At 42.0% G+C, this 27724-nt stretch overlaps 1 protein-coding gene and 1 non-coding gene across 5 annotated transcripts; one reads left to right on the top strand and one right to left on the bottom strand.

Annotated features, from left to right (window-relative positions):
• Positions 1 to 94: 94 nt before the first annotated feature.
• Positions 95 to 27695, top strand: LOC100577364 (FERM, ARHGEF and pleckstrin domain-containing protein 1). 4 transcript variants are annotated; one of them, XM_026444109.1, is made up of 20 exons: positions 1635 to 1820; positions 2274 to 2378; positions 2458 to 2680; positions 2759 to 2882; positions 2964 to 3051; positions 3131 to 3286; positions 3380 to 3540; positions 3647 to 3721; positions 5471 to 5613; positions 6130 to 6357; positions 23270 to 23478; positions 23552 to 23641; positions 23722 to 24097; positions 24217 to 24326; positions 24826 to 24966; positions 25027 to 25181; positions 25478 to 25599; positions 25694 to 25848; positions 25920 to 26179; positions 26266 to 27695. In XM_026444109.1, exons 1-20 carry the CDS (start codon positions 1635 to 1637, stop codon positions 26294 to 26296), a joined length of 3138 nt encoding a protein of 1045 aa, XP_026299894.1. In that variant the 3' UTR covers positions 26297 to 27695. The 4 variants fall into 4 exon arrangements, 3 of the variants coding, with proteins under 3 accessions (XP_016770218.1, XP_026299894.1, XP_016770216.2); XM_016914729.2 differs by lacking the exons at positions 23270 to 23478; positions 23552 to 23641; positions 23722 to 24097; ... (5 more) ...; positions 25920 to 26179; positions 26266 to 27695 and adding exons at positions 95 to 305; positions 18913 to 21732 and having other exon boundaries at positions 1544 to 1820; XR_001704711.2 differs by lacking the exons at positions 1635 to 1820; positions 2274 to 2378; positions 2458 to 2680; ... (14 more) ...; positions 25920 to 26179; positions 26266 to 27695 and adding exons at positions 6364 to 14469; positions 14992 to 15079 and having other exon boundaries at positions 23270 to 23401.
• Positions 18712 to 18781, bottom strand: Mir9895 (microRNA 9895). Its single transcript, NR_127375.1, has one exon. It is a non-coding gene; the product is annotated as a microRNA 9895 (primary transcript).
• Positions 27696 to 27724: the final 29 nt, after the last annotated feature.

Genomic DNA, 27724 nt, shown 5'->3' with positions numbered 1-27724 from the left:
ACGAATAAGAAAAAGGTAAATGATAAATATTAAATAAGTATATATAATTGAAGAAAAATTTTGATTTCTTTTTATTTTTAATTCTCAAGGTATGCGCATATAAAAAAAATTAAGAAAAATGGAAAATGAAAAAAATCGTTATATCTATGATACAATAAAGTTGTTTTTGAGCGATTCGAGTTCTCGAATTTTCTCGTGGATGTCGCTGTTTGTGTTCTTTTAGTGTGGCTCCGCCCTTGGCGTACATCGCGCGCCGTAGGAGCAATGCCAGTAGTTAGTTGTCTATTGGACTTGAATTGGTCAAGGTATGTTTCGGATAATCGAGTTTTATCATTTCGTAATTCGCTACGTTCAAATGTTACCATTTACATTAGTTTATCAATGAATTATTTTATTATTCGTTGCATGCTGAGAACCTCTGACATTTCATATAATTTATGCCAAGGCGGAGACGTGTGCTCCATAGGTGTGTAATGTGGTTCAATTTGGAGATTTCCTTGTTCGCCGTTCAGGAATATATAGAGATCATTCGTGAAATCTACTTTCGGGATAGTAGTGGGGTAAACGATTTATTAATAATCACGATATTGCGAAAACGATTTTACAACGGGAGTGCCGGTGCATGAGTGTTTAGTGATCAATGAACTCCGCGTTGCTGTATATTGGGGCGTGCTGTCACTGATCTTATTAAACCGGCAGATGTATGTACGAGAGAATGCAACATTTCCTATTGTTTTATAATGTAACGTGATTGATCCTTTAAAGATCGTAGGCCCCGCCTTTTTCCGTTCGATTTAAAATGCTTCGTTCTTGGATCCATCAGACGATTAAAAATGATTTTTTGATTTATTTATTTCTTTGAAATTTGATATTTTATATAAAAAATTTAATAATATAATATGATCGATAAAGTTACATGGTATCTATATATTTAAATTTTAAGATCTTTCATTGATCGACAAATCAACACTTGCAACCCTTTCAACCAATCTCTTAACGTATTCCATTAGCATCGTTCGATTAGTAGTATAATCGGTATAATCATAGTTTTGACGTAACATCGTTCATACTTTTTGTTAAAATAAAATAGTTTAACAGTGAATCGTCGGACGATAAGTAGCAATTAATAATTATGTAAACAAACGTAAGTATCTTTTTATAAAAAAATATAACATGGAAAAAAAGTTAGGCTAATTGCTTTTCACAATAAATTATAATCTTTGAATTTTTTAATATTCGTGAATATACTTTTTTCGTTATAATATCGTAATATTTTTTGCACTTTTTAAAAAATTGTACATGATGTATGTAAATATATGTGAGATTTTACGATGTTATTCAGATACTATTTACTTTTGAATCAAAAAAATAGAAAAAAAAGTTTAAATAATTTTTCCGTGAAAATGTTTTCTGGTTACTTAACCCTTCACACTACACATTATTAATAATGATGCGAAATTTATACGAAAGATTTATCATATTTAATTCAATTTTTTTTTTTTTAATAAAAGAATATCAAAGTGTATTTAATATTTTGTTACAGATGACAATGTAATAGTGAATTAGAAATCAAGTTTTCCATAAGGAAATAATTTATAAATGGTCATTCTACGATTCTCAGTAGATGACTGAAAATGAATGATATAGAAAGTATAAGCATGAAAGGCAGTGGAGGATCTAAAATGCCTCATAGTCATTCAACTCCAGCAGGTGTGGATGGAGGTAGTAGAACTCCTCCCACGACACCTAGGAAAGCTGGTAAAATGCTTGCTGTTCGTGTACAGATGTTAGATGATACAATTACAATGTTTCAAGTTCAGGTAATTTTTTGTGATTTTGTGATCAATGTTTGAAATGTAAATTTAGAAACAAGAGATAGTTAGAGACCTTCATGTGAAATTTATAATGAAAACATTTACATTACTTGTTTCTTTCTTTTTTATTAGAATATCATAAAATGTATATTGCAATTTTTAAGAATAGAAAAAAAACTTATTGTTTATAAATCTACTTTTTTTACAATAAAAAAATTATTCACTTTATACTGTTTACGCATATATGTATAAGACTTCTAAATGAATAATTGGAGCATATAATTGGAGGTTATACTATAATATGATGTATTGAAAAAAGTATTGATATATTGATTTTATAAAATGTTTAATAAAGTATTTAAAACAACCATTTTAGAAATAATATAAGATAAATTGAACACTTTTTTACAACAAAGAGAAATTAGATTTCACTATTCTAAATTTATTTAAATTTTTTAGGCAAAAGCTTTAGGAAGAGTATTATTCGATCAAGTTTGTAAGCAGTTACATCTTTTGGAAGCTGATTATTTTGGTTTGGAATATCAAGAACTTAATGGGACAAAAGTAAGAAGTTAAAAAACATATTGATAAATGGTTATGGTTTATGGTTATTATACTTACCAATGACATTTTAATATTACAGTATTGGTTAGATTTAGAGAAGCCAGTTTGTAGACAAGTTGGATTATCTTTGATAGATCCGTTATTAAGATTTTGCGTTAAATTTTATACACCTGATCCAGCGCAATTAGAAGAAGAATTTACAAGATATTTATTTTGTCTTCAAATTAAAAGGGATTTAGCTCAAGCTTTGTTACAATGCAACGATAATACAGCAGCTTTGATGGCGAGTTATATCGTCCAGGGTAAATATAACAATTCATTGATTATGATAAAAATAAAAAGTGGAATAGTATTAGGACATATGATTTAAATTATTTTAGCTGAATGCGGGGATTATGTGATAGAAGATTATCCAGATCATACATATTTATCAACTTACAAATTTGTGCCTCATCAAGATCAAGAATTAGAACGTCGTATTATGGAAAATCACAAAAAACACGCGTAAGATTTTCTTTTTATTATTCCTTAAATATGTAATTTGGGTCGAATGAGATTATGAAAATATGATCGTTTTGTAAACAGAGGTCAATCACCAGCAGAAGCAGATCTTAATCTGTTAGAAACAGCACGTCGATGTGAATTGTATGGAATGAAAATGCATCCGGCTAAAGTAAGTAAAATGTAACTTGCTTTTCGTTTTTTAATAGATGGATAGATATAGAATCATTGTATTTCATTTGTTGTCAAAGGATCACGAGGGTGCATCGCTCAACTTGGCAGTGGCACATATGGGAATAGTAGTTTTTCAAAATTTCACTAAGATAAATACATTCAGTTGGGCTAAGATCAGGAAAATCAGTTTTAAAAGAAAACGATTTTTAATTAAACTTCATTCAGAGGGTTACGTAAGTAGATATTTACTGTATTCAAATATCGTTGAAATTAGAAAGAACTGGATTCGAAAATTAATCGTTTCCACGATTAATTGATGATTGTAGGGTTATTACAAAGATACCGTGGAATTTTTTTTCGAGGGACGCAACGAGTGTAAAAATTTTTGGAAAAAATGCGTGGAAAATCATGGATTTTTCCGTTGTTCGGTGGTGAAACGAGTGGTACGACAAAAAACGCGTGTTCTCAGCCGTGGTTCATCATTCAGGTATGTGAATTTACGGTGTAAAAAATTTTGTTTTTTTTTTTTTCTAATAAATGTCTAATTAATATTAATCTAACGCAATTTCTCGATGTTATTTCTCGATTATTAGGTATAGCGGAAAAACTCAGAAACAAATCGTGGAATTTGTACGGGATAATTACGTGAAGAGGCAAACGTTTCAAAGGTAAGTTCGATCATCGAACGTGAAATGTGGTTTTTACGATTGAACAAACTTATTAATGATATCAAACTAGTAATGTGTAGATAGTGCATGCGTATAGTTATGTACTGTTCCTCCCTTAACGCTGGTTTTATACCATTGAGATACGTTGTTATATTTTATTAATTAATAAACGCACTGATCTTGCGGTGGTTAAGACGGGAGGTGGCACGGTCTTGCTTTTGCCGGGACATTAATTGGTATTTATCACGTCTATATATATCAGTTGTTTATTGTCAATTTTAATAAGTAGAAAGAAGTATTTTTAACTCTGTTCACTTTGTTACTTCCGTGTGTCAGTGTTGCCTGCTCGGACAAGGGGTGGCGGGGAGTCAGGCTCACCATCAGGCACGATAACCCGAATGATCAATGTACCCTCTCTTTGATAGTGTGGTCACTAATTCTCGTCGTTGTAACGTAACACCTAATGATACGTACACTGCAAAAGTTACCATATCTCACTCTCGTCCCAATCGAATCTTTTTACCAATCAAATATTTATCCAAGTAGATTATTCTACGACATAGAGAATAGAGATTATCTTTCTTTATAATAATTTTATCCTTTTGTACATAATATTATAATTATAATAATATAGGTGTACACGATTCTTTATCACGCAATATCTATGTTCACTTTACCAAACAATACCGTATTAGAGCGAAAAGCATCGTGTACTCAACGATAAATAAACGCGTCGCCGTTTGTGTATGCACATTTCTCATCAAATATTTCGATGTATGCAAAAAATTAAGCATGCGAAAATAACGAGTGCGCAAATCATTTATGCTATATATTCGTTACTTTAACGAATTATTTCCGATTATCAAAAATTAGATAAAATTAGTTTGCGCGTGAAATACGTATCGGATTGGTTGAGCGGTAACGATAATTTCAAGAAAAAGTTCAATAATTATCTCGACTTTTTCTTTTTTTTTTTTTCAACTTTTTTCTCTCGTATTATGTTATTTTTTACCTTATCGTAGCTGATCTCTGAGAAAAGGTCATGAATCTGTTAACATAATATGTATTTTGTGATTTTGAAATAACCTTGAAAGATCTAATTTTAAACGCAATTCTTGCCACCATTAAAAATGGTTAAGATATATAAGACTTTAAATTTTTAAAATTAACCAATTATTCGCGTATCAAACGTTATCATAAATTATTCAAAGAATCGTAGCGATCGTTATAAAACAATTTTTTTTTACAAGTATTTTGTAAAATCGACTATTATTCGACAATAAGAAAAAGTCTTTAGGGAGTATACAGCGTAAGGCATCCGATGATATCTTATTTATTCTATAAGATTTTGTATAGTTTCGAGAGCATAACTTGTGATCGCGAACGCGATAAGTGACACACATTAAAAATAGCAAAGGAATTATTCATTTAAAGGAAATATTAAAAGGGACATAGATAGATAGATAAATAGATTGATAGATAGATAGATAGAAAAATAGATGGATGGATAGATAAATAGAAAGAAAGAAAGAGAGAATGAGTGAAGAGAAGAAAGAAGAAAATAAAGTTGCGACCGAGTTAATCGAATGAAAGTTAACGAGAAGGAAAGATATTATATTTACGAAAGATAATAATAATAATAAGAAGGCAGAAAAATATGCGAAAAAACATTAGTTGGTTAGTTCTGAACAGGCTTGGCAATTTGGTAGCCTAAGTCTGATGCTGAACTTGACTCTCTCTTGCTCGCAGGTCCAATTCGTTCCGGCAGACTAGCGGTGGTAGGGCATTGCAGGGCTTGGAGGGGGGAGGCTATCGTGGGGCCACTCCAAGCAGCTCCCTTATGGGCAGCTCCAGCATCTCTGCCCACCCCCTCCTGCCCCTCGGCGATCCTGGTATGTACCATGACCGACACCAACCTCCACGAGAAACGCTTTCTTTTTCTTTTCTTTTCTCCCTTCATCTTTTCTTCCTTTCTATCTCTCTCTCTTCTTTCCTCCAATTTTTCTCTCTCTCTCTCCATCTTCTTTCGTTCTCTCTCTTTCCCATTTATACTTATTTCTTTCCCTTTCATTTTTTCGTTCGTTCCCTAGCATTTTTTTTATTTTACTTATTTTTCTTTTATGTGTATGTATATATATGTATATATATATATAATACACATAAAGTATTGTAAGAGTAGAGAGTAGTAGAGTTAGCGTATTGCAAATATAGAACGCTTTTTGAAAATGAATTTATCGAAACAGCTTGTTGTTGTCTCGTCTCGAGAAAAAAGGAGAAAAAAGAAGAGAATTGTGAAGGTATAAAGTATAAAGTAAAAAAAATCTTTCTGAGAGCGATGAATAAAAGAAGACGAAAAAGAATGAGAGTGAAAGAGAAAGATAAAAAACGTAAAAATAATACGATTTCAGCCCTGGAAACCCCAGCTCTGTCTCTATCATGCGGCTCGATGACACTGGATTCTCCGACGACTGTGACGAGTGTCTCGATGGGAGGGACGATTCACCGTCGCGAAGACACAGCTACATCGTTTCGGACGCTTACCTCCATCGACGTCCATTCCCCGGCCACGCCCAGCCAGGTCCCAGCACAGCGGCAGATGCTTGTTGCCAGCAGCCAGCAGCGGATTTCATCAGCAGGTCGTATCAGCCCCTCTAACAGCAGTCCTCCCGAATTTCCCCCACCGCGACCTATGCCTAGACACCCGTGGCAGCGTTCGGCCAGTTGCCGCGAATTGTACGCGTCTAGCTTCGAGGATTCGGGGAAAGCGCGATCCTCGGTGGCCAAGGACGAGGAGAGGGGACCTCCTACCGGCGATCATCATCCCGTTTCCGACCTACCTTTCCGTCTACCGTCCCAGGGCGAGCTTGATAATCCCGTGACGCGATACGACGAGAGCAATCGATCGTACAGCGCTGCCAGCTCTAAATTGCCATCGCTCGATCACGATTCGGCGGTGGTGCCGGATCGCGTATACAGTAGCTCTTATCCAGGGACATCCTCTTTATCGACCGAGTCGGGCCACGAGGAATCGGGGCCCGCCGGCGACTTATCCCACGACGATCTATCTCACGACTCTTACGAACTTTTGGAACGCGAGCACGAATTTGAATATCCGGAATCGTACTCGAGCCCCCGTGACGAGGAGGAGGAGGAGGGGGAGGAGGCGATGTCGGAGAGAAGCGACGAGGGGATCGAGCACGAAATGTTCCAAATGGATTCGGAGACCGATTCCTTCGTCAAACACCGTTCGATCAGATCGACGGAGAGGCAACAATTCAAATCGGTGCTCGCCGACCTTAAGAAAGACGCTAGGACGAGATCGACCGATCGGTACACGAAATCGGATACCGATTACGTAACCGTCGAGTCGCGCATACAACGGTCGAGCACTCAGATCGAGAGAAAATTCGAGACTCGACACGCCAACTCGATAGAACAATTCCAACAGCAACAGCAGCAGCAACAACAACAACAACAACAGCAACTACAACAACAGAATAAACTCGCTCTTCCGCATCAGGATTCGGGTAGGAAGGATCCGGTCGTGTTGCAGGTGCAAAAGCAAAAAATGTCCGTGTTGAACGAGTTGAAAAGCTTGAAGCCCAAGTACAAGATCACCCACGTAGATTCGGAGATTTTACGGGACGAGGGTATCATGCGGCCGAAATCTCGCATAGACGACGATCTCAGCCCGGTGGATTCGACCAATAGGACGATACTCGATCAACAACAACAAAGAGGTAGAACGGTTCGAGCGCGTAGTGTAGCCAGTTTGGAGGATCACGTATTGGTGTCGCGCGTGTACGTGGAAACGGGTAGTTTAGGCCGTGGCGTTCGTAACGATGGTAACAAGGAACGAAAAGCGACGTTGCAGGACAAGGAGAATCGTACGAAGGCACGCGTCGATTCTTCGAGGGAGCACGATCGTAGAAAGTCGGTTGAGAGAGGGGGGGAGTCGAGGAGGAAATTCGAATCCTCGTCCCCGCATCCCCGCCGGGAGGGGAGAGAGTTGCGCAGAAGCATCGAGAGGTTGGACGCGCGGGAGAGAAGCTACGAGCGTCTCGATTCGCGGGCGGAGAGATCGTTCCTCCTCCGCCATGCGGATTCGTACGAGTCGCGTGGGAGGAGCGTGGAACGTTTGGACATTCAGGGTTTACGCGGCAGCACCGAGTATCTGAACAAAATTTCCAAAGATAGATCGAGGGAACACAGGCACGCGACGTCCGAGCGTCGGGAGAGAAGCGTGGAACGATTGGATTCGAAGGAGAGGAGGAGGAGCCCTCGGCGAAGCGGCAACGCCGCGTTCGACCACAGCCAGAGGCACACGTTGGAGAGGTTCGATTCGTTCGGCGGGAACAGAAGTCCGCTCGAACGTTTCGGAAGGGAACAACAGTACAGAGGGAAGAGCGTGGAAAGGTTGGACTCGAGGGAGAGGCCGACCTTCGATTTCGATCCCGTCACGATCGAACGTTTGAAGTCGTTGGAGAGATACAACAACAACAACAACATCAACAACAACATCAACGCCAACAACAACAATAACAACAACGTCTCGAAGGACAAAGGCGTGCATGAGAGGAAGGGGGAGCGGAGGCACGGGGAGCGAAAGTACTCGGATTCGAGGAGGAGCTTGGACCACGAGCCGCACGATTGGAGGAGGAGCAGCGTGGAGAGGATCGAGTGCAAGGAGTCGTGGAGGAAAACGGCGGCTAAGTCGATGGAGAAGCCCCGCGAGAGGGACGATTGGAGGAGTTTGGAGAGGGCGCGGAAGGACGAGGAGAAGAGGGAGAGGGAGCGCCAGGCTCAACGGCTCTCGATCGAGTCGAGGACTGACACCGTGATCGGCGTCCCGATCGAGATGGAGAATCTCAAGTCGAAGACCTCTCTGTTCACCGAGTACGATCCCAAGATCGTGGGCGGGGTTGTGCTGGGCTTCGAGGATTCGATGCCGAGCCACACCCCCGTCGAGCGCACGAAGAGCGATCCGAATCCTGCCCGACAGAGGTTGGGCTCGAACAGCAAACGTCACATACTGATGCATCAAAAGTCGATCGACTTGACGCCGGCCGACTCGGGGGACGAGGACCCGTTCTCGGACACGGCGGCCATGCAGAGGACCAACGTCGAGATACCTTACACGTTGCACAAACGGCACGTGATGAACGGCACCGCATCCGACGAAAAATCCGAGTCCGACAGCGGAAAAACTGGTGGCTCCACCACTGCAACGACGACCACTACCGCCACCACCACTACTGCGACAACTACGACAACTACGACTACTACGAGCGTTCGAGATCTTCCCAAATTACCGCTCAAGATGATCACCGATATCTCCTGCTTCGATCTCTCGAAACTCTCCTCGATAGACAAACCCGCCAAACTCTCGCCCACTCGACCGAGATCCATACTCTCGAGCCCCTCGTCCGATAAACCGAAAAGCATCCTGAGCCCCGTGTCAAAATTATCGCCTACCGAGCACTCGAGCAAGAGTCCACCGTCGAAAGTGTCGTCGCCCGAGAAAACGATCCCCGTTTCGAAACCGTCTTCCACCGTGGAGAGGAAAGGGTCGTCGAAATTGTCACCGGTCGAGGCGAGCGTGACGATCGTCTCCTCGACGTCGTCGGCGAAAGCGTCGCCCACCGACCCGAGCGTGACCATACTCACGATGCAGAAGAAAAAATCACCGACCGAGAAGGGGATAACGATCGGTCAGAGGTCGTCCCTCGACTCGAAGACCGGCAAACCTTTGTTGAACTTCGCCGATGTGGTCGGAATGGAGATGAGGATGAAGTTGGAGAGGAAGTCGAGATCCGAGAACGTGTCCGAGGCGAGGAAGGAGGACAGTTTGAGGACGCCGGACGACAGTTTGGAGAAGCAGGACAGTATAGAGAAGATACCGTTGCCGGAGATCCCACCGAGGCCGGAGGAGGAAGAGAAGGAGGAGGAGGAGGAGAGGAAGGGAGAGGAGAGACCCAAGATTTTGGAGAAGCCCAGCATACCCGAGAAAACGAAGCGTATATTGGAGAAGATAGAGTCGAGGTTGTTCGAGGCGAGGATCGGTAGGCCGAAGATCATAGACACTGGTTACGACGATTTCGTGGAGCCGGTGGCCGATCTCCCGCTGGACGAGGTGCCCGTGATCAAGCCCGCCCTGGAATTGGACAGTCTGAAAGTTCCTGAATTCGTCCCGTTCGTGTCCCGGCCCCACGGCGAGCCCCTCCGCTCGAAATCGTTGTCGCTGGCCGAGGAGAAGGCGCCCATAGACACTCTCCTCTCCCCCGAGGTGGAGAACAAACACTTCGTGCCGGACGTGTCGCCGAAGAGAGCGAAGAGGGCGGCGAAACAGGAGCCGAAGAAGGATTTCAAGAAACAGTCCAAGTCGCTCGAGGCCGACAAACCGCCTCTCAAGAAAACCGCTTCGAAGGAGTCGCGCGCTTCGACCCCGAGCTCCTCCAAGATCGACAAATCGAAACTGAAACTGGGCGAGATGCCTCAGGAGATCATCATAATAGACTCGACCGACGTTGCGCCCGAGGTGAGCATCGTTCAGAAAGGCAGATCCAAGTCGATCACCCGTTTGCCCGAGAAGGAGGAGCAAGGGAAAAGCGGCGGTGCCCGAGCGAAATCTGCCTCCGTCGACGACGATCTCATAAAGATTGGCGGCTCCGCGATGAAATCGGAAAAATCGAGGCCGAAATCTCTGGGCATATCGAAGAGCTTGAGCGGCGGTGGCGAGAGGAAAGACTCGGCCGAGAGAATCTCGCCCAAGCGAACGATCGTTGCAAGGGGAGCATGCGCGAAACCCCCCACCACCGTCGAGATAAAGTCGCCCACTTCGAAGGAGACGGTCGCGTGGAAACAACAACAACAGCGAAGCCAGAAGCAGGAGACGGAGATAGGTGGAGATCGGGAGAGGAAGTCGGGCCAGACTCCTGTCCTCTTCGCACGCGCGCGTCTGGGTCTTTCGGAGGGGAGCGGGATAGGGGCGCTGCAGAGGCAGGGGGCGACACAGTCGCCCACCTCTCAGAGACGGGCCAAGTCGTTGGACGCGCCAGTGATCGCCGTGCACAAGCTGCCACCTGTGAACGCGTTCTCGAGCAAAGACGACACCGTCGAGGAGACGGCTGAGGAGGGGGGGAAGCCGCCGGACGGCGAGGCGGCGAGGCACAGCGTGGCAACAGCGCCTCCTTCGAAAGCGCAGGTGGCGCAATCTGTACAGGTCGAGGTGTCCCCGAATCATAGCACGACGACGACCACTACGGATCACACCACCGTGCCGGAGATATTCACGGATTCTCTCTCGGTGACCGAGACCTCGGCCCAATATCTCGAGTCACCGCTCACCGAGTGCAACGAGATCGTGGCCAGTGCCGATTTGATCCCGTACGAGAGGGACGCGGTCCGGTTGGAGGCGAACGGAAAGGACACGATGCTGGAATCGGTCAAGGTGGACGAGAGAACCAGATTCATCGACCAGAGTTCCGTCGAGTCGGGGGAGCAGGAGGTGGTGGCTAGGATGGGGGAGAAGATAGATCTGTTGACGGTCTCGAGGACCGTGGATTCCTCGATCCCTCGAAGATCGAGCAGCGACGAGGAGACGAGGGAAGAAAGAAGAGGAAGAGGCGACGTTGTCGAGGTAGATCTCCCCGACGTGACGGTGACCGCAGCCACCATGGAAACGATAACGTTCCCCAAATCGATCGATTTGGACGACGGCCAGGACATGGTCAAGTCGCCTATTCAGATCTCGATCGAGGAGTGTTCGGACGAGGAGCAGGAGGAGGAGGAGGAAGAGGAAGAGGAGGAGGAGGAGGTTCAAAGCGAAGGAGAGGGGAAGGAGCCGGAGGGGGAGGAGAACAAGCCGTTGGATTCCGTGGACACGAGCGAGGACACGCTCGACGCTTTGGACACCCAGGTCCATATGAGAGGCATCGACAGCGAGTTGAGCTCCCCTGATTACGGCGTCGACAAGATGGACGAGAAAACGTTGGTCGAAGTTGAGCTGACCCCCGAATACTTGGAGATGAGACGAGAGGACGAAGATGGAGGTGAATTGGTAGCCGAGGAACTGCCCAAAGACGAGGAGGAGGAGGAGGAGGAGGAAGAGGAAGCGGTGGTAGTCGAAGAGACGACGACCAAATTATCGACGGACGAGGTCGTAACCCCGAGCTCGAATCGTTTGTCCGTGGAGAAGAAGCTAAGGTTGAGCAGCGAACGTTCGAGGAGCGAGGAGACGGTTACCTGGACGCCCGATCGCGAGGATCCGGAATCCAGCTCGTGTTCCATCGCCAGGCCGCTAGGGATCGGGCAGATCCAGCCGATAGTCGGCCGTCGAGAAGAAACGATCGAGGACGAGGGTAGCAACGGGTCCCTAAGACAGCCCGAGTTCACAGCCTCCACCTGGAAATCGTTCCCCGCCGAAAGTTCCGGCAGCTCGAGCGCCGAAGAGGGTTGGCCGCCTCCTGGCCAGGACGAGAGCAACGCCGTACAATCGCAGTCGGAGGACAGCAACGGGCAAAACGAGGACAGTTTTCAGGAGGACCTGGCCGATTTCCCCGGCACGTTCATCTATCCTATCGGGCCCGATATCTTGACCAGTTGCGGCACCTTCGCTCTCACGCGTACCCTCTCCAGGATATCCGAGAGATCGACCACCTCGGAACAGGACAAGAGCGACTTGGAGGATTCGTTCAAGCCTAGCTCGAGATCGCCGAGTTTGGACGACGAGTCGTTGATATCGAGCGATCATCAACTGTCTCTCTCCTCCGATCCCCCATCAGGCACGCCTCTCCCTTCTATATCCGAGGATCGACGCACCTCGTCCGAGTTGCCCGACATACCGATAGACGTGACGATGGGCGAGCAACAACAGCAGCAGCAGCAGCAGCAATACGAGAAGGGGGAGGAAGGGGAGGAGGCGAAATGTCAAACGGTGAGATCGAAGTTGCAGGAGCAAAGTTCGGAGGATTGGCCGACTCCTCCTAGCTCGCCCGTGTTCGAGCCGCCTCCATCGTCCATGGTGAGTCACGTGGAGACGTGTTATTCGGAGATCAAGCCCGAGGAAGCGGTGAAAGTGACGGTGACGGACAGCACGGAGACGCCGGATCGAATGGAAGCGGGCAGCGACTCGAGCGACGAGAATCGAACGTTGCACGACGATCTTCACTCGACGTTCCTCGAGGACGGACAAAGCTCAACCTCCGCCACCACTGTGGACGGCACCGTGAAGATAGCGATAAAACCGAAGTCGAACTCTCACGTGACAGGTTCCTCGCACAGCGAGGACACGTCTATGGGCCTCTCCATGTCCGAATGGTCGAGTTCGAACAACACGGTGCGGCAATTCTGTCAATATTCGGGCACGAAATCGGACGACAACTCGTTGGCCGAGCTCGGCGCATCGATCTCGGATTGGTCGGGTAGCACGACCGTGATACCTCAGCAACACTCGTCTTACTCCCTGGTCGAGAAGAGTCAAAGCGACACGACCACGAGCGACAAGAGCGTGACGAGCATGAGGCCGAATTCCAAGTGCAAGACGAGCGAGGGCTCGCCGCTCGCAGCGCCCTCTTCGCCGCCTCTGCCGCCGCCCCCCACCTCGCCCCCGATTACCTCGCCGCCGGATCATCACCGTCACGCCTCGACGTCGTTGGATGTTGCCGAGGAACGATCGAAGGTGAGGAGATCGATCGAGGGTCAATCGTCCCGGCGAGGGGTCTCGTCATCACCGCCCCGGATAACCGTGACGCGGAACGAGTTCGACGAGGAGGCGATCGACGACGAGTTTCGATTGATCTCGTCGGACGACGGGTGCGACGCGCCGTTGCCAATTCTCGAGGAGGAGGAGGAGTTGGACGAGCAACTGTTGGAGAGTTCGCTCGGCTCGAGGAGGAGGAGGAGGGGACGGGAGGGGGAAGTGGATCGACTGTACGACAACGTGCCGGCTATGAAGTACTCGAGCGGTGATCAGATTCGAATGGAGGTGGGGCGTGGGGGTGGTGGTAGCTCGGAGGATATGCACGAGAAGTATGCGGATTTGGGCACGTTGGGCCCTCGACAGGTCGACGACGATTGGTCGTTCGAGGAGGAAAGGGAGGAGACGATCGTGGAGAGGAAGAAGAGGGGCGGTGGTAGATCGTCGAATTTGTCCAAGTTCGAGCGAGGTTTCTCCGAACCCATGGAGGTAGGCAGGTATCACGAGACGAGATCGACTGAACGACCCGTTCTCGTTCCCATCAGGGCGAAATCGACGCCCTATTACTCGACGACGAGTTTGAGCGGCGAGTCGACCACATCGAGTCCACCTATGCAGATTAGAACGCAAATTCGTACGAAAACAATGTCCTACTCGTCGAGCAGAAGTCCGCAGAGCGAAGGGGACACGTCGTCCAGCATGGACAGTCCCGTGCATACGCCTGTTCACGGCCAGATGGCGGTACGGCGAAGGAGGCGAGAAAATTTGAAAAGGCGCCACCGTGTGGCGGTCGATGTCGAGGGGAAAGACGGTCAGATTGTTTCGAGCACCGACTCGAGTTTCGACGTGGCCACTATCCCGCCACCGTTGTTGGCCGTTGAACGGTCGAGATCCGACGTGGACGACGAGGAGGAGGACATCGAGGACGAGGATGAAGACGTTGAGGACGACGAGGACGACGAGGACGACGAGAACGACGGCGACGACGACGACGAGTATTCGGAAGCGAAGGGAAATCGACGACAGCAACGTTGACGGGACTGCTAACAGAGTTCGAAATCTCTTAACTTCTTTTCTTTTTCCTTTTTCCATTCGACGATACAATCGTCGGGAATATAACGATCTCGTGTATAAGGATAATTATTCAGTAGGTTTGTTACGTGTGTTTTAGAGATTCGATTTAATTAATTTGATATACGTATATACCCGTATCGAACGAATCTTTAATTCATCATCTTGTACGGGACGATTCGGGGGGAACGAAGCTACTCCTACTATAATGATTAATAATTATATCTAAGAGAATACGAAAGTTATATACGTGACACAGGTGACGAGAATTTTTTAACGTATGAAATACGTTAAAATTTAATTTATCGTTGTCGTCTCGTTGTCGCCCCGCGAACGTGTATACCATGGATACCGCGATAGATTTAGGACGACAATCAATTGTTGGAGAAAAGGTTGCATCGTTGAAACAGGGAAAGGAATTTTAGTTTGGAGAATTGAATCTTCTATAAGCGACGGTCGGTAATGATTCGATCGTAATTTTTTTATTTGTGTCTCGTTTCAGGACGGAAGACAAGTTGCTCAACATATAGGTACTTATTACTAAACTGTTTATTCCGCGCACTTTCATCGCGTGGAATTGCGGATTCACGGTAAGAGTGGTTCCAAAACGGAATAAAACGCGTTTTTAAAACGAAAATCGTCGTTTTTCGTCGTCGAAAGATCGAATCGATCGGAAACGTTTGTCCCTTTTTTACCGACTACATCTCCCCCCCTCCCCACCTCGATAACTTTCTCCCACGGTGCTACGAATTTCTTTAGAAACGATCGAGAGGTTATGTCACTCGAATAAATTTACTCGATGAACGGATGCAAGGTTATCGCTTTTCAAGGTGTTGGAAGAGATCAAGATCGTTCATTCCAAGGTCGGAATTTCCCTTTTGTGTCAATTATAATATTGCACCGAATAAAAGTGTCGTATAGTTCGATTTAAGGAGACTCGAGAACGGAGGAAGAATGTTTTCGGTGTATTTTCTTGACGAAGAAATGAAGATCGGAATAGGATAGTTCGTATATTCATTTTCTTTGTTCCATACGCGATTAGAGAAGGATAAAATCATATGGAGAATATGAAAATGTGTACAGTATATCAATCGTTTTTCTGGCGTTGATAAGGGAAACTTGATATTAACAGCGCACGAAGGGTTGGATCGGTCGAGGTCTAAATTTGTACGACGATCGATATTGATATAATGGAAAGAAACTCGGGAGTGAATAAATATCCCGTTAACGCCGTATTAACGCGTAACGTTACGTCGAGCGTAAAGGCGTCGATATGTAAAAATATCTTTACGCGGTATATTTTATCGTAACGAGCTTGATAAAAAACGAGATACGAATCTTTTCCTTTTTTTTAATTTTTTTTCTTCTCTTTGAAATTTTACGATTTTGGTTAACCTCGAAAGAGGCCTCGAAATCGATCGAGAAAAAGCAATAATTTATTCGTATAAGGGACGAATAGTTAGTTGTTGGCGGGAGCAAGGCTAGTGCCCTATGATTTTTCTACTAAGGGGAATAAGAATCGAAAAAAAATTGGCGATTGGACGGTGACGGATTTTAAGTCGCGAGTTTAAGTTGCATCGACGAGCAAGTGTCGATACGATGTTCCAATCTACGTGACTGCCACGCGTAACATATCGACGTATAACGTAGTCCGATTCGTCCCTCCGATTTTTCTACGCTTAACGTTTTTCTCGTTTCGAAAACTGATTCTGAACTGTGTATGCATACGTGTACGAGATTGACGCGAGAGAAAACGAAAATCGTTTCTTTATCGGTCGTGCAAAATAACCGTTTGACATTTTCGGGACGTGCAATATTGGGAATATATATATATATATATATTCGAGGGAAAGCGTGGCAGTTGTAACAGTGGATTAGCCCGATTTTTAGCTTGCGTTTCAGATCGATCGATCGATCACCGGCGTTCTGTGATTCGTCGCGAATTAAAAAAAAAAAAAAAAAAAAGAAGTGCGCGCGAAAGGGGAGGAGAATGTATATATATATAATCGTGACGCGATTATAAGTCGAGATCACGCCTGATTCCTTCCGGGCGAGTAGGGGTGGCTCGTTTGTGGCGACGAGAGTCCTCGTCCGTCATGGAAGCGTATAGACGATCACGTTGATAATCACGTTGAATAATATCGTTAACTTACCACCATCACCACGTGACCATTAATCGCCACTCCATTTAGTCATTGTTACGCTATTATTGCTACACTTAATTAAAAAAAGAAAAGAAAAAAAAAAAGGAAAAAAAAAAAAGGTTACTAGTTACTACATCGTAGAACGCAGTGAAGATTATACGAACAAATTAACTACGTAATATTATTTACGTATCGCGAAGGTGAATACGCGAATAAAAAGGATATGCGATTAGAGAGAGAGAGAGAGAGACGATGGCGAAATTCGAGTTAAACTCTTTTTTACCGACCACTGCGCATGCGGTCGGTAAGATTCGCTGGGAACGCCCCCACGTTGTATTTGCTCATACATACGATGTATATGTCCTTTCCTCGAGAATTTACCTTTTCGCTTACGATTCCTCGAAGCTATGCACGATTCGCAATTCCTTTCGAACGCAACACCGCGTTTGTCGGCGGTACTCGGTCGAAATCTGACGGCGAGCTGCGAGCAAACATCGACAACGACGGTAATGACGATAACTACGACGACGACAGCGACGACGACGGAGTAACGGGGAACGAATCGCGCAATTTTGCGTTTGCATGCTGAATCTATCGTGAATCGACGTTGTTGTATCCGCTGCGATGTATTCACCAACTTTATCAAGTGGTGGAGAAAAAACACACACACACACACATACACACACAACGGTGAAGCACAATAAGCCGATCTCGATAACGATGAGCACTCTATACGATCGAACGAGATTTTTATCCAATTCGTTTCGTCCATCCATTTTTCAAATCAAACGATGTATCATCAACTGGTCATTTTTCGTGCCCATTGTTTGATTATCCGTCTACGCTTTCATGGATATATATATACCGTCCTTGGAATCGTCGTTTTCTTCTCGAGTTCCTCGATCATTCTGGATCGCGCTTCCTTTCCTTTCTTCCCTTTTTTCTCTCTTTTTAATGAAATAAAAGACTCTTCGAGAGGAAGAAAGTCGAAAAGGTGACGATCGACTCCTCTAAAACGAAACCCTATCCTGTAAACAGAAGAAGAGTATCATCGTATCCTCGATCTATCGTATACGAGTTCCTTTCTGTCGGTTTAATGACTTGACTTGTCCTCGTCTTGCATTTGTGCATCGTCAATCCTGTCCTGCCATCGATATTATCATATTACACACGCACGCGTCTCTTCGAGCACTATTTTCTTTCTTCCTTCGTATTTCTATTTCGTTTCTTTGTTTTATCATCGCATCATTGTCCACCTAATAATCGCCTACCATCTCTTCATTCACCTCCACCCATCGTTCTTATTTTTTTTCTTCCCTCTTCTCTTTTCAAATTGTTTCTCGTAGTTCGTTTCGTACGCGTGCGTGTTATTCGATTACTCGCAGCGCGTATGATGCGTCGTGTGCCGCCTCGAGATCGTTGCGCTTCATGTTTTCGAATCTAAAACCAGTCTGTATCGACCATCCGTCTAGAAAAATCTAGACTTCGAAGAAAGTAATACGAAGACGAGCCTAACCTCGATACCGCGATTTGCCTGCCAAATTTATCTTACTTACTTACTTACTTACTTTTTAAGCTTCAGCTTTCGCGCTTCTCTTTGAGAAAGAAATCGAATCCGTTGCCAATGCGTTCGGTAGCACACACGCTCGCTCGTTTACGTTTTTCTTTTCGTTATACGAGCGAATCACGATTAAGTGGAAAAAGAGAGACTACTTTAATCTGACGAGAGGTTGAAACTTCAATCGGTTTATGTATATCGATATTAGCAAACGACTGAACACTGTTCGTTACGATAAATAATGTACACATGTTATGTATAAATATATACACGTATGCCAACGAATACGCGTATATGTTTATATGCAATATATATATATTATATATATATAATATATATATATATATAAATTTATATTTAATTATAGACGTATAAGACGGTTAGCACGCAAAAATCGCGACACTTGCATTAGGGAACAAGGTATTAAAAACTCAAAGTGTATCCAGACAACTTGTACGATCATTATTCTTGCGATTATTCCCGTGTACGATTTCTTTTATCGATCGGTTTATACTCGCTTTACGTTCGATTCGAAACGAGAAACGGACACGACGTTTATCCATCGTCGGTCGATTCTCGAATCGTTCGCGATTCGATACCTCGTAGAGAATACGTACACTGCGCATACGTACCGGACATATAGGGAAGGGAAGGGGAAGACGAATCATCGGTTAGCGCAGAGAACGGAATTTCCATGTACTCTACGTATGCTTTTCGACAGGTGGTGAATACAATCGTTGGAACTACGCGAACGGCTATGTGAACTCGCCTGCTTGGCACGTGCCGCTTCGCGTGGCGCAGATTCGTAACGTAATGGTTCACGCAACGCCACGCACTCTCACCAATCGATTCATACCGGCATACCCACGTTGAGACGGGACAAAGAAAGAAGTACCACGCTACATCTCTGAGAGAATCGGACCCCTTCTTCTTAACACGCTATGCGAACGGAAAGAGAGAGAGAGAGAGAGAGAAACGGAGCGAACGTGGAGAAAAAAGAAAAGGGACGAAAGGGAGAGAAGACGCCTTCCTCGCTCTTCCATCCACGATGCTTCGTTCGCATTCACGAGGCCCCCGTTACACGTTTACCATTCTCTCGTGTTGCTACGTGATCGTGTAGCCTACGATCCTGCGGAGGAAAGAGAGAAGACGAATATAGATGGATCGATAGACTTTTGCCAACGACCATCTTTCTTTAACCGTTCTCACTCCGATACGAGTAGTTCGGGATCCGTTGATCGTTATTCTCGCGATTACAAGCGCGTGCCGTCGTCTCGGCCCCATTTTGTTCTCTCTCTTATATCCTCCTCCTTCTTTTTTTAGACATACAGATCTCGCACACCTATTATTCGTTACTTGTTCGTTCACTGCCCGCAAACGCCATTTTGCACACTGCATCTTTAGAAGGTAGAGGAATAGTCGGATCGATTTCTTCCAAAATATCGTATCCGAGCACCATTTTAGAAATTTCTTCGTTTTCTCTCCATTCCTTTCAAACTTTTCCTATAATTCTCTCGTTGCAATCTTTCATGTACGATATTGCTTGGAACTTCCTCTCTTTTTTTTCTTCCTGTAACATTTTTTGCATAGTTGCCTTCTTCGTTGCGTTTCTCATACTGGTCGATCCCCAGCTCTTAAACTCCTCGTAAAGTAAATCGCATCCTTTGACGTAATACATACATGTATACGTAGAGTTCACTTTAGCTTGCCTCGTTGTTCTATCCTTCCTTCCCCCCCACCCACCCGTATCGTGCGCAGAGATGTGAATTTTTCACGAGACGTCGACGCGCTTTTGCGGGTCGCGAACATTTGTTGAGAAAACCGATCCCATGAACGCGTAGTAACCGCAGCCAAACCGTGTTTACTAACCGTCTCGAATCGAAACTACTGGAAGATCGATATTCGCGTCACAAGCGAAACGAGTCGCGACGCAATGATTTAAACTCACATCTCTAGTTGCAGTGTGGTACTTGACTTTTCCGTATACGCACACTCGCGTTGAACGTGTGTTAACCATTTTTTACTTATATTTAGGAACCTTGTGAACCATTACGTAGCGAACCCTTTCACGATTCACCAACGATTATATATATATATATATATCTTTATATATCGCCTGCCACGATATCTCACACCGTATTACCCGTATTACCCGAAGAGAAAAACCACCCCTGACGATTCAACACACCGAACGCACTCTTACACACCGTGTCACTTATCGCGGTACTTGTCTATCGTTCTTGCAACGTATGTATATGACACACCGTATGATTGTACCGACCTCAGACTCTCTAAGTTCTCTCTTCGATCCTTCTTCCAGTGTTCACACGCTCGCTCTTTTTTTTTTCCACGTCGATTTTCCAGATACAATACGATAACGATCGATCTCTGTATCGCGATGGGTTAACTATATAGAATCGTATCCTCATCGACACCCGAGCATTCTCTCCTTACCGCTTGCTCGATTACGGAAAAATACCAATCGCCTTAAATCGTTTCGTTCTTTTACGTTCTTTTACGTCTTATTTCTTCGCCTCGTCGCATTACGGTGTTGCGATCGAAGTGCAGTAGTATTGTCACAATACTAACTTTTAAAGATGTTCTTCGATTTCGTTTTTCATGGTTCGATTCGGTGCCAAAAAATTTTTGCGAATAAATCCAATTTTAATCGTACATTGTAGAATCATTTTTCTTCGATATATTTTTTTCTCTTTCTTTCTTTTTTCTTTTTTACATAGACGGAAATCCTCGTCTTCCACGAAACGTTATCGTTAGCGAACTTTTATTAAACGACCTTTTATAAACTTTTTATACGTGTTATACTCTGAAAGGATTACGTAGAACGAAAACGTAGTATCTTCGATACAATTTTTTTTTTTTTTCGGAAGAAGTAGCTTTCGATTCTACGATTCTCACGTTGGTGTTCTTTTCCAATTTTTCACAAGGTTTGATCGTAATATTCGAGAAGCGGGTCGAATTGAAAAATGATCGAAATGAATTTAAACGGATGACGACGGAGGGAAGCGAGGGTTATTCGTTATTATAACTAGACAATGGTAACGCGTGTCCGTCGTGTTGGCGCTCTTCCAATTTGTAATTTATACTTTTTTTCGACCGTTTATTGACATGACGTATATTTGTTAACTTTCTCTCTCTATATACATACATATATATATATATATATATATATATATGTATACATGTATATTATATATAGTATATATAAATGTATATGTATATATATATATATATTTATACACAGCACGTGCAAACGCGTGCTGACACATTCACGACACACACACACGATATAACACACTGATACAGGATACCGACAATACGCGGTGATTTCCCCTTTGAAGATATATATATATCGAAATTCAATTGTGATTCAAAGAATACAAGGGAAAAAAAAAAATCGAAAGAGGGAATCACGGCGTTCGAGGGAAGGGAAGACGACATTTCAAGCGTAGGAAATCTCTATTGTACATTAATTATTGATACATTAATTATAATAATAATAAATTATATACAAAGTCATATAGCCAGAGGTCTATCTTCTGTGATTCCGTTTTTACGTTTCTTCGACATTTTTTTTCGTTTCAGTTTAATATTCAATCTCTTCTTTTCCTTTTTTTTTTCTATCGACACTAGGTTTTTTTCTTTCGATTTACCGTTCTCCCCCTTCTCTTTCTCTTTCTCTCTTTCTGATTCTCCTATCCTTTTCCTTTTATATATAAAATTCAACGTTATTATTATTACTTATTAATTATTGATTAATTGATTAATTAATTAATTATTATTATTATTATTATTAGAGATATTCCCCATTTCCCCACGCGTCGTCCTTTTTCCGTTCTTTATTACCGTATCTTTTTATCGCACTCCCGGATTCGTTGGTCGACCGGACGACAATACCATGTGTGAGTAATCCCCAACAATGCCTTTATCTTTAATGTCAATGATATATTATTATTACTATCTTTTTTTTTTTTTTGCCGTTCGTTGTTTTCGACGATTTCTTCGTTTTATAGTGGCACTTCTGTTTTCTTTCTTCACCGAGTCTTGCGGATGTGACTTAACCAATTAGTTTCGCATCTTTGTACTCGTTTACAGTAGTGGACACTTGGATTATAATCCGGCGCAAAGATGGAATGGCTTCTTCTTCTAGTCTTAAAAAAAAAAAAATATTTAGGATATTTTTTTATTTGCCACGCTGTCGAAAATAATCGTGACTGTGTGCACATGGTAGGATTTTGCATGAAACGAACGTTCCCTCGAAATATATTCCGATATTTAACAAAGGTATTATTATTATTGTTGTTGTTGTTATTATTATTATTATTTTTCAAATTATTCTAGCTTATATTTATATTAGCTTTTCGTTAATTTTTTTATATCATAGTTATAGCATCGATACGAGACGCGCGATGTAGATATTAGCTACGTAGAGTTCGTTTGGGAGAAAGAACGATGGTAGATCTCTCCCCCCCTTTTTTTTTCTAAACGCATTCCCCTGCACGACTTTCGTCTATGTGTATATTCCACTCGGAGACATAAAGTTTTTTGCGTGTTTTGTAACACGAGACAATTTTCTATTTGGCCTTGATATTTATGGATCTCGGTGAACACGTGGTCGTCTCAAAGAGCCTTACCAGTATCGAATTTCAGTGGAGCCACGTACGTTATGCATGTAACGTTTAAAACCGCGATAACTTTCGAGGCAACTAAATAGTCCGTTTAAGAAATTTCACAAAATTTATTCCATCCGAGAATATTTTTCTATATTTCTTTCTCTCTTTCTCTTTTTTTTTCTCTTTTTCTTTCTTTCTCCGTCACTGCGAAATTCTCTCGTCGGTTATATACGTTTAATTAAAAAAACAAAACTCGGCCCCGGTATTAGCATGCGATTCGAGCTCAACTTTTTTCCTCGACCTCGTTCATTTCGTTATCATTTTTTTCCCCCCTTCTTTTTCACAATTTCCGCAATTTTTATTATCGAATTTCTCTTTGTTCGAAAATCGAAAACGCGCGATGTTTACCACAAGGATATTTTTCACTTACTTGTGTTCGTTCTACAGATACCGAGACAGATAAACAGGGGACACCGGCCAAGAGGCAGCAGGAGAACAACAATTCGGTTTACGCGAACGAGAAATCACCCGAGAAACGGACGAACGGTATCGTAATGGAAACGAGTAACGCCAGTATGGTGAATACCCCGGACCTGAGCCCGGTGAAAAATATAAGGAACGGGGAGGTCGAGGATACCGAGGTTCGAAAAACTAAGGTGATCATTTTCTTCCATCGTTCTCCGTTCATCGTTATTTTACGTATCCATTACATGATTTTGCTTTGAACAGAGGTGGCCAACCGATAAAGCGTACTACATAGCCAAGGAATTACTTATGACGGAACGAACATACAAAAAGGATCTCGATATGATAAATGTGGTAACTCGTTCGATCTCTTGTTGTTGAATAATTCTTTCGATTAATCACCTGTTTACTTCATCGTTCATTACTCTTCGCAGAGGTTCAGGGAGGAGGTATCCCGGGAGGGTAAATTGGAAGGCGAGGCGGTTGTCTCGCTGATCGAGCTTTTGGCGGACGTTCACGGACCTTGTCTTCAAGAGATGGAGGCGAGGTTGGAACGGTGGGAGAGCAACGCGCGCCACAACATAGGCGATTTCCTTTACAACACGTTGCTGAACGTGCTGCCCCTCTACGATCAATATCTCGAGAATTTGATACCCGTCCTCGAGAAGATGGAATATTACACGAGGACGTCACGTCGTTTCGATCAACTATGCCGCGATTTCGAGGCCCAGAAGCATTGTTATTTACCGCTTACCTCATTCCTCTTGAAACCGTTGCAACGATTGTTGCATTATAACAGTATTATCGATAGTACGTTCAAATCAATTTTTCTTCCTAAATAATAATAATAATAATAATTCATCTATTTATTACCGTGCGTTACGCGGTCTCTCTCGGGGACGCGCATCACCAACGATCCCATTTTCTAGGGTTATTAGATCATTATCCGAAAGATCATACGGATTTCGAAGATTGTTTGGCGGCGAGGGATCGATTAGGAGAAACGTTGCTCGAAGGACTTAGCATAATTAACCAAGCGGTATTTATCGACGGAGCATTTCGTATTTAAACTCTTTGCGTTTTATGCCAAATTTTAATTGTTAATTATAAATTATAAATTATAATTATTAAATTATAATTTAAATTATATTTTATAAATATAATATAAAATTATAAAATATTATAATTATATATTATAATATTATATTATAAATATTTATAAAATATAATTATAAAATATAATTAAATTAACAAGAATGCAATATTGATCCGTGAATAGACTCCTAGATTTTTTTATTGGGAATATAATTTAAGTTCTTAAATTTAAAAAGCTTGTTTTTAAATTTGTTATATATAAAATTATTATATATTTTATATATTTTGTATTATAATATATATATTATATATTATTATTATATATTGTTATATATAAAATTATCAAAATATAGCGAAGAGCTCAAAGGGTTTAAATTTATAAAATTTATATATTTATTAAATCTTTCAAGTGCTTCTTTTGATACATGTTATTATAATTGTAGGAAAATCTGGTTCAGCTTTGCGAAATGCAAAGGGATATCAGCGGTTTCGACAATTTGGTGCAGGAAGGTCGTAAATTTATCAGGCAAGGTTGCTTGCAAAAGTACAGTCGTAAAGGTTTACAACAAAGGATGTTTTTCCTGGTAAGTTTGTAAAGAGGAGGAAGTATATTCCCTTTTTTCTTCTTCTTTCATCTTTTCCAGTTTTCCGACATATTGTTGTACACGTATCACACCCAACAACCAACCCAATGTTTTCGCGTTCACGATCAATTGCCGTTAAAAGGGATGAAGATTCGTGATAGCGACAACAAAACTGGGTCGGAATTTGCGTTCATAATCGACGCCCAAGGAAATCAGTGAGTTATCCCTCTTTGTTGGACTGTTGTGCACCGTTCAAGTAAATTATTGGATGTAACGAGGTGTTAAAAGGACGGGGCCTGTGCGATTATTAAGAGGTCAATTGACTGTATAGACTTCACTTAACTTCATTCTTCCAATGTGAATACGCCAGACAGGGTCGTGTAACGGTGTCGGTGAACAATTTTATCAACTAGTCATTGACTGCAAAAAGCTGCTTCTTTTGTTCACACTCGTTACATACTCATTTTTTGCTTACCTTTATTCCTTGACAAATGTCCAATGACTCGTCTAGATCCTTGATAATCGCCGCTACTAACGAGGAGGAAAAGGAAAGATGGTTGGAAGACTTGAACATGGCTATCGTGCAAGCCGATACCGATCCAAAGATGCCATATTTGAATTTAAAGTCTTGCAGTAAGTTTCATTTTTTCACAATGATATCGAAGAATTAGAATTATTATAATAGAATTAGATTATTTCTTTTTTTTCACGTTTAAACAAATTTTAGATTCAGCCGATGAGATGGGCGATGGTATTGGATTAGAAGCGGACCGAGGTAGTTGCGGAGGTGCTAAAGCATCTCAACGAATCAACACGACTGTGCACATGTGTTGGCATCGTAATACGAGTATCAGTTACAGCGATCAATTGCGAGCTTTCCAGGTAAGTAAGAAAACGTTTTTACCGACGCATTCAAGAAGTAAATAAATAATAAGTATACATTTATATTTTAGAATCAACTTAGTGGATTTTTATTACGGAAATTCAAGAATAGTAATGGCTGGCAAAAGCTTTGGGTCGTTTTTACCAATTTTTGCCTGTTCTTTTACAAATCTCATCGAGACGACTTTCCGTTGGCTTGTTTACCGTTGTTGGGTTACACGGTGACCAAACCGTCCGAGAAGGATGGTATCAACAAAGATTTTGTTTTCAAGTTGCAATTCAGAAATCACGTTTATTTCTTCCGCGCTGAGAGCGATTACACGTTTGGACGGTAAGAATAATTAAAGATTATAAATTAAAAATTTATTTATCAAAATTTTATAAACACAATTTTATAGACACAAATGCGTTTTTCAGGTGGGTCGAAGTGATTCGAAGCGCGACATAGCGAAATCACGTTCTTTCAATGGAAAAGAAGGATATTAACATACGTGTTCTATACAATTCCAAGTAACGAAACATATGAATCGAATACCTTACATATACATACATATTACGAATTTTCAAAGTGTTTTTCATTTGGCATAGTATTTAAAAGTCAGAGAAATTTCAACAAGTTTAAAAGAGAAATTTGTTAGCAATAAATTTATCAAAACTTTGCGGCCTTATTTTTGGGACTGAAATTAAATTAATACGATTATTATATGATCACTAAGATTGTAATCGACAATCAAATCGAAATTAATTATATCAAAAAAAAAAAAAAGAAAAAAAAAAGAGAAAAAAAAGAAATGTAAAGACTGTGTAAAAAAAAAATTGTAAAACTATAAAAAGACGAAAGTAAGATGTCTTATATAGAGGAAATGTTATACCTGGATATTCTAAAAAAGAAAAAAAAAAATTTGTCAATATAAATTCATTCTTATCAATTTTTTTGTATTTAGGCTATTATGAGAATAATAAGAATAATAACTGAAATGCAAATATCATTGCAAAGATCAAAACGGATCGTCGTATTCGATTGGGATTTATATCGATAATAGGCGAATCTAAATGTGAATGATTAAATTTCGATATAAATGGTGAAAAACTAGATATAAGTATTGGACCAATTTTATAGTAGAATTATTTTAGCCATTCGCATTTTAAAAAAAAAGACAATAATTTTTTTTAGTATAAAAGAGCTTTCCTTTGTTATTAAATTAACGGAAGATGTAGAGAAATTATTATTTCTCATTATTGTATTCAAGATTTCGTAATTTCACGATTCTTTCTTTTTTTATCACTTATCGTTAAACTTTTTTTTAAACTTCTTCTACGATCGATCACACGGAGAGTAAATAAATCTATTTGATAAAAAAAAAAAAATACACTACGCGTGACGATCTCTTCTATGTGTATTTAAAAAGAAAGAATCTATGCAATAATGTGAATTTTACATATCTTTGCGAGCGAAAAAGTCCGTAATTTAATGGTTATCTATTTTTTAGTTGCAATTATAATTGTTTTGTTATAATATAGAATTTAATTTATACATATATTATATAAATATATATATATATATATGAATCAAAAACAAATTAGTTTTATACTCGAAGAATCGTATTCGTATTCGCGCACTGGATATTGCGCCTCAAATAGGAGGTTATCTTTAATAGCTTTTAGAAACGCTCGTGGAGAGAAGCGTCGTTCGAAAAGTTGCCAAACTTGTACGTTTATTTAAAAAAAAGAAAAAATTGTATTGTTTTGATTTATATATGTTTCATAACATTGATTCGAAATAAATTATGTTATGTAACATTATTATGTATCGATAATATTCCGTATAATAAACGTACATTACAACACTTTTGAAACATTATTAATATCAATTATA

Source organism: Apis mellifera, linkage group LG11 (genome assembly GCF_003254395.2).
Source record: "Apis mellifera strain DH4 linkage group LG11, Amel_HAv3.1, whole genome shotgun sequence".
In the NCBI taxonomy this organism is placed as follows: Eukaryota; Metazoa; Arthropoda; class Insecta; order Hymenoptera; family Apidae; genus Apis; species Apis mellifera.
The sequence above is the reverse complement of the archived record's forward strand: the minus strand, read 5'-3'. Positions and strand labels throughout refer to the sequence as shown.

Bases quoted from the DNA above. Each gene is read 5' to 3' on its own strand.
- LOC100577364 (XM_016914727.2), top strand. From the start codon at position 6,411: ATGCCTAGACACCCGTGGCAGCGTTCGGCCAGTTGCCGCGAATTGTAC.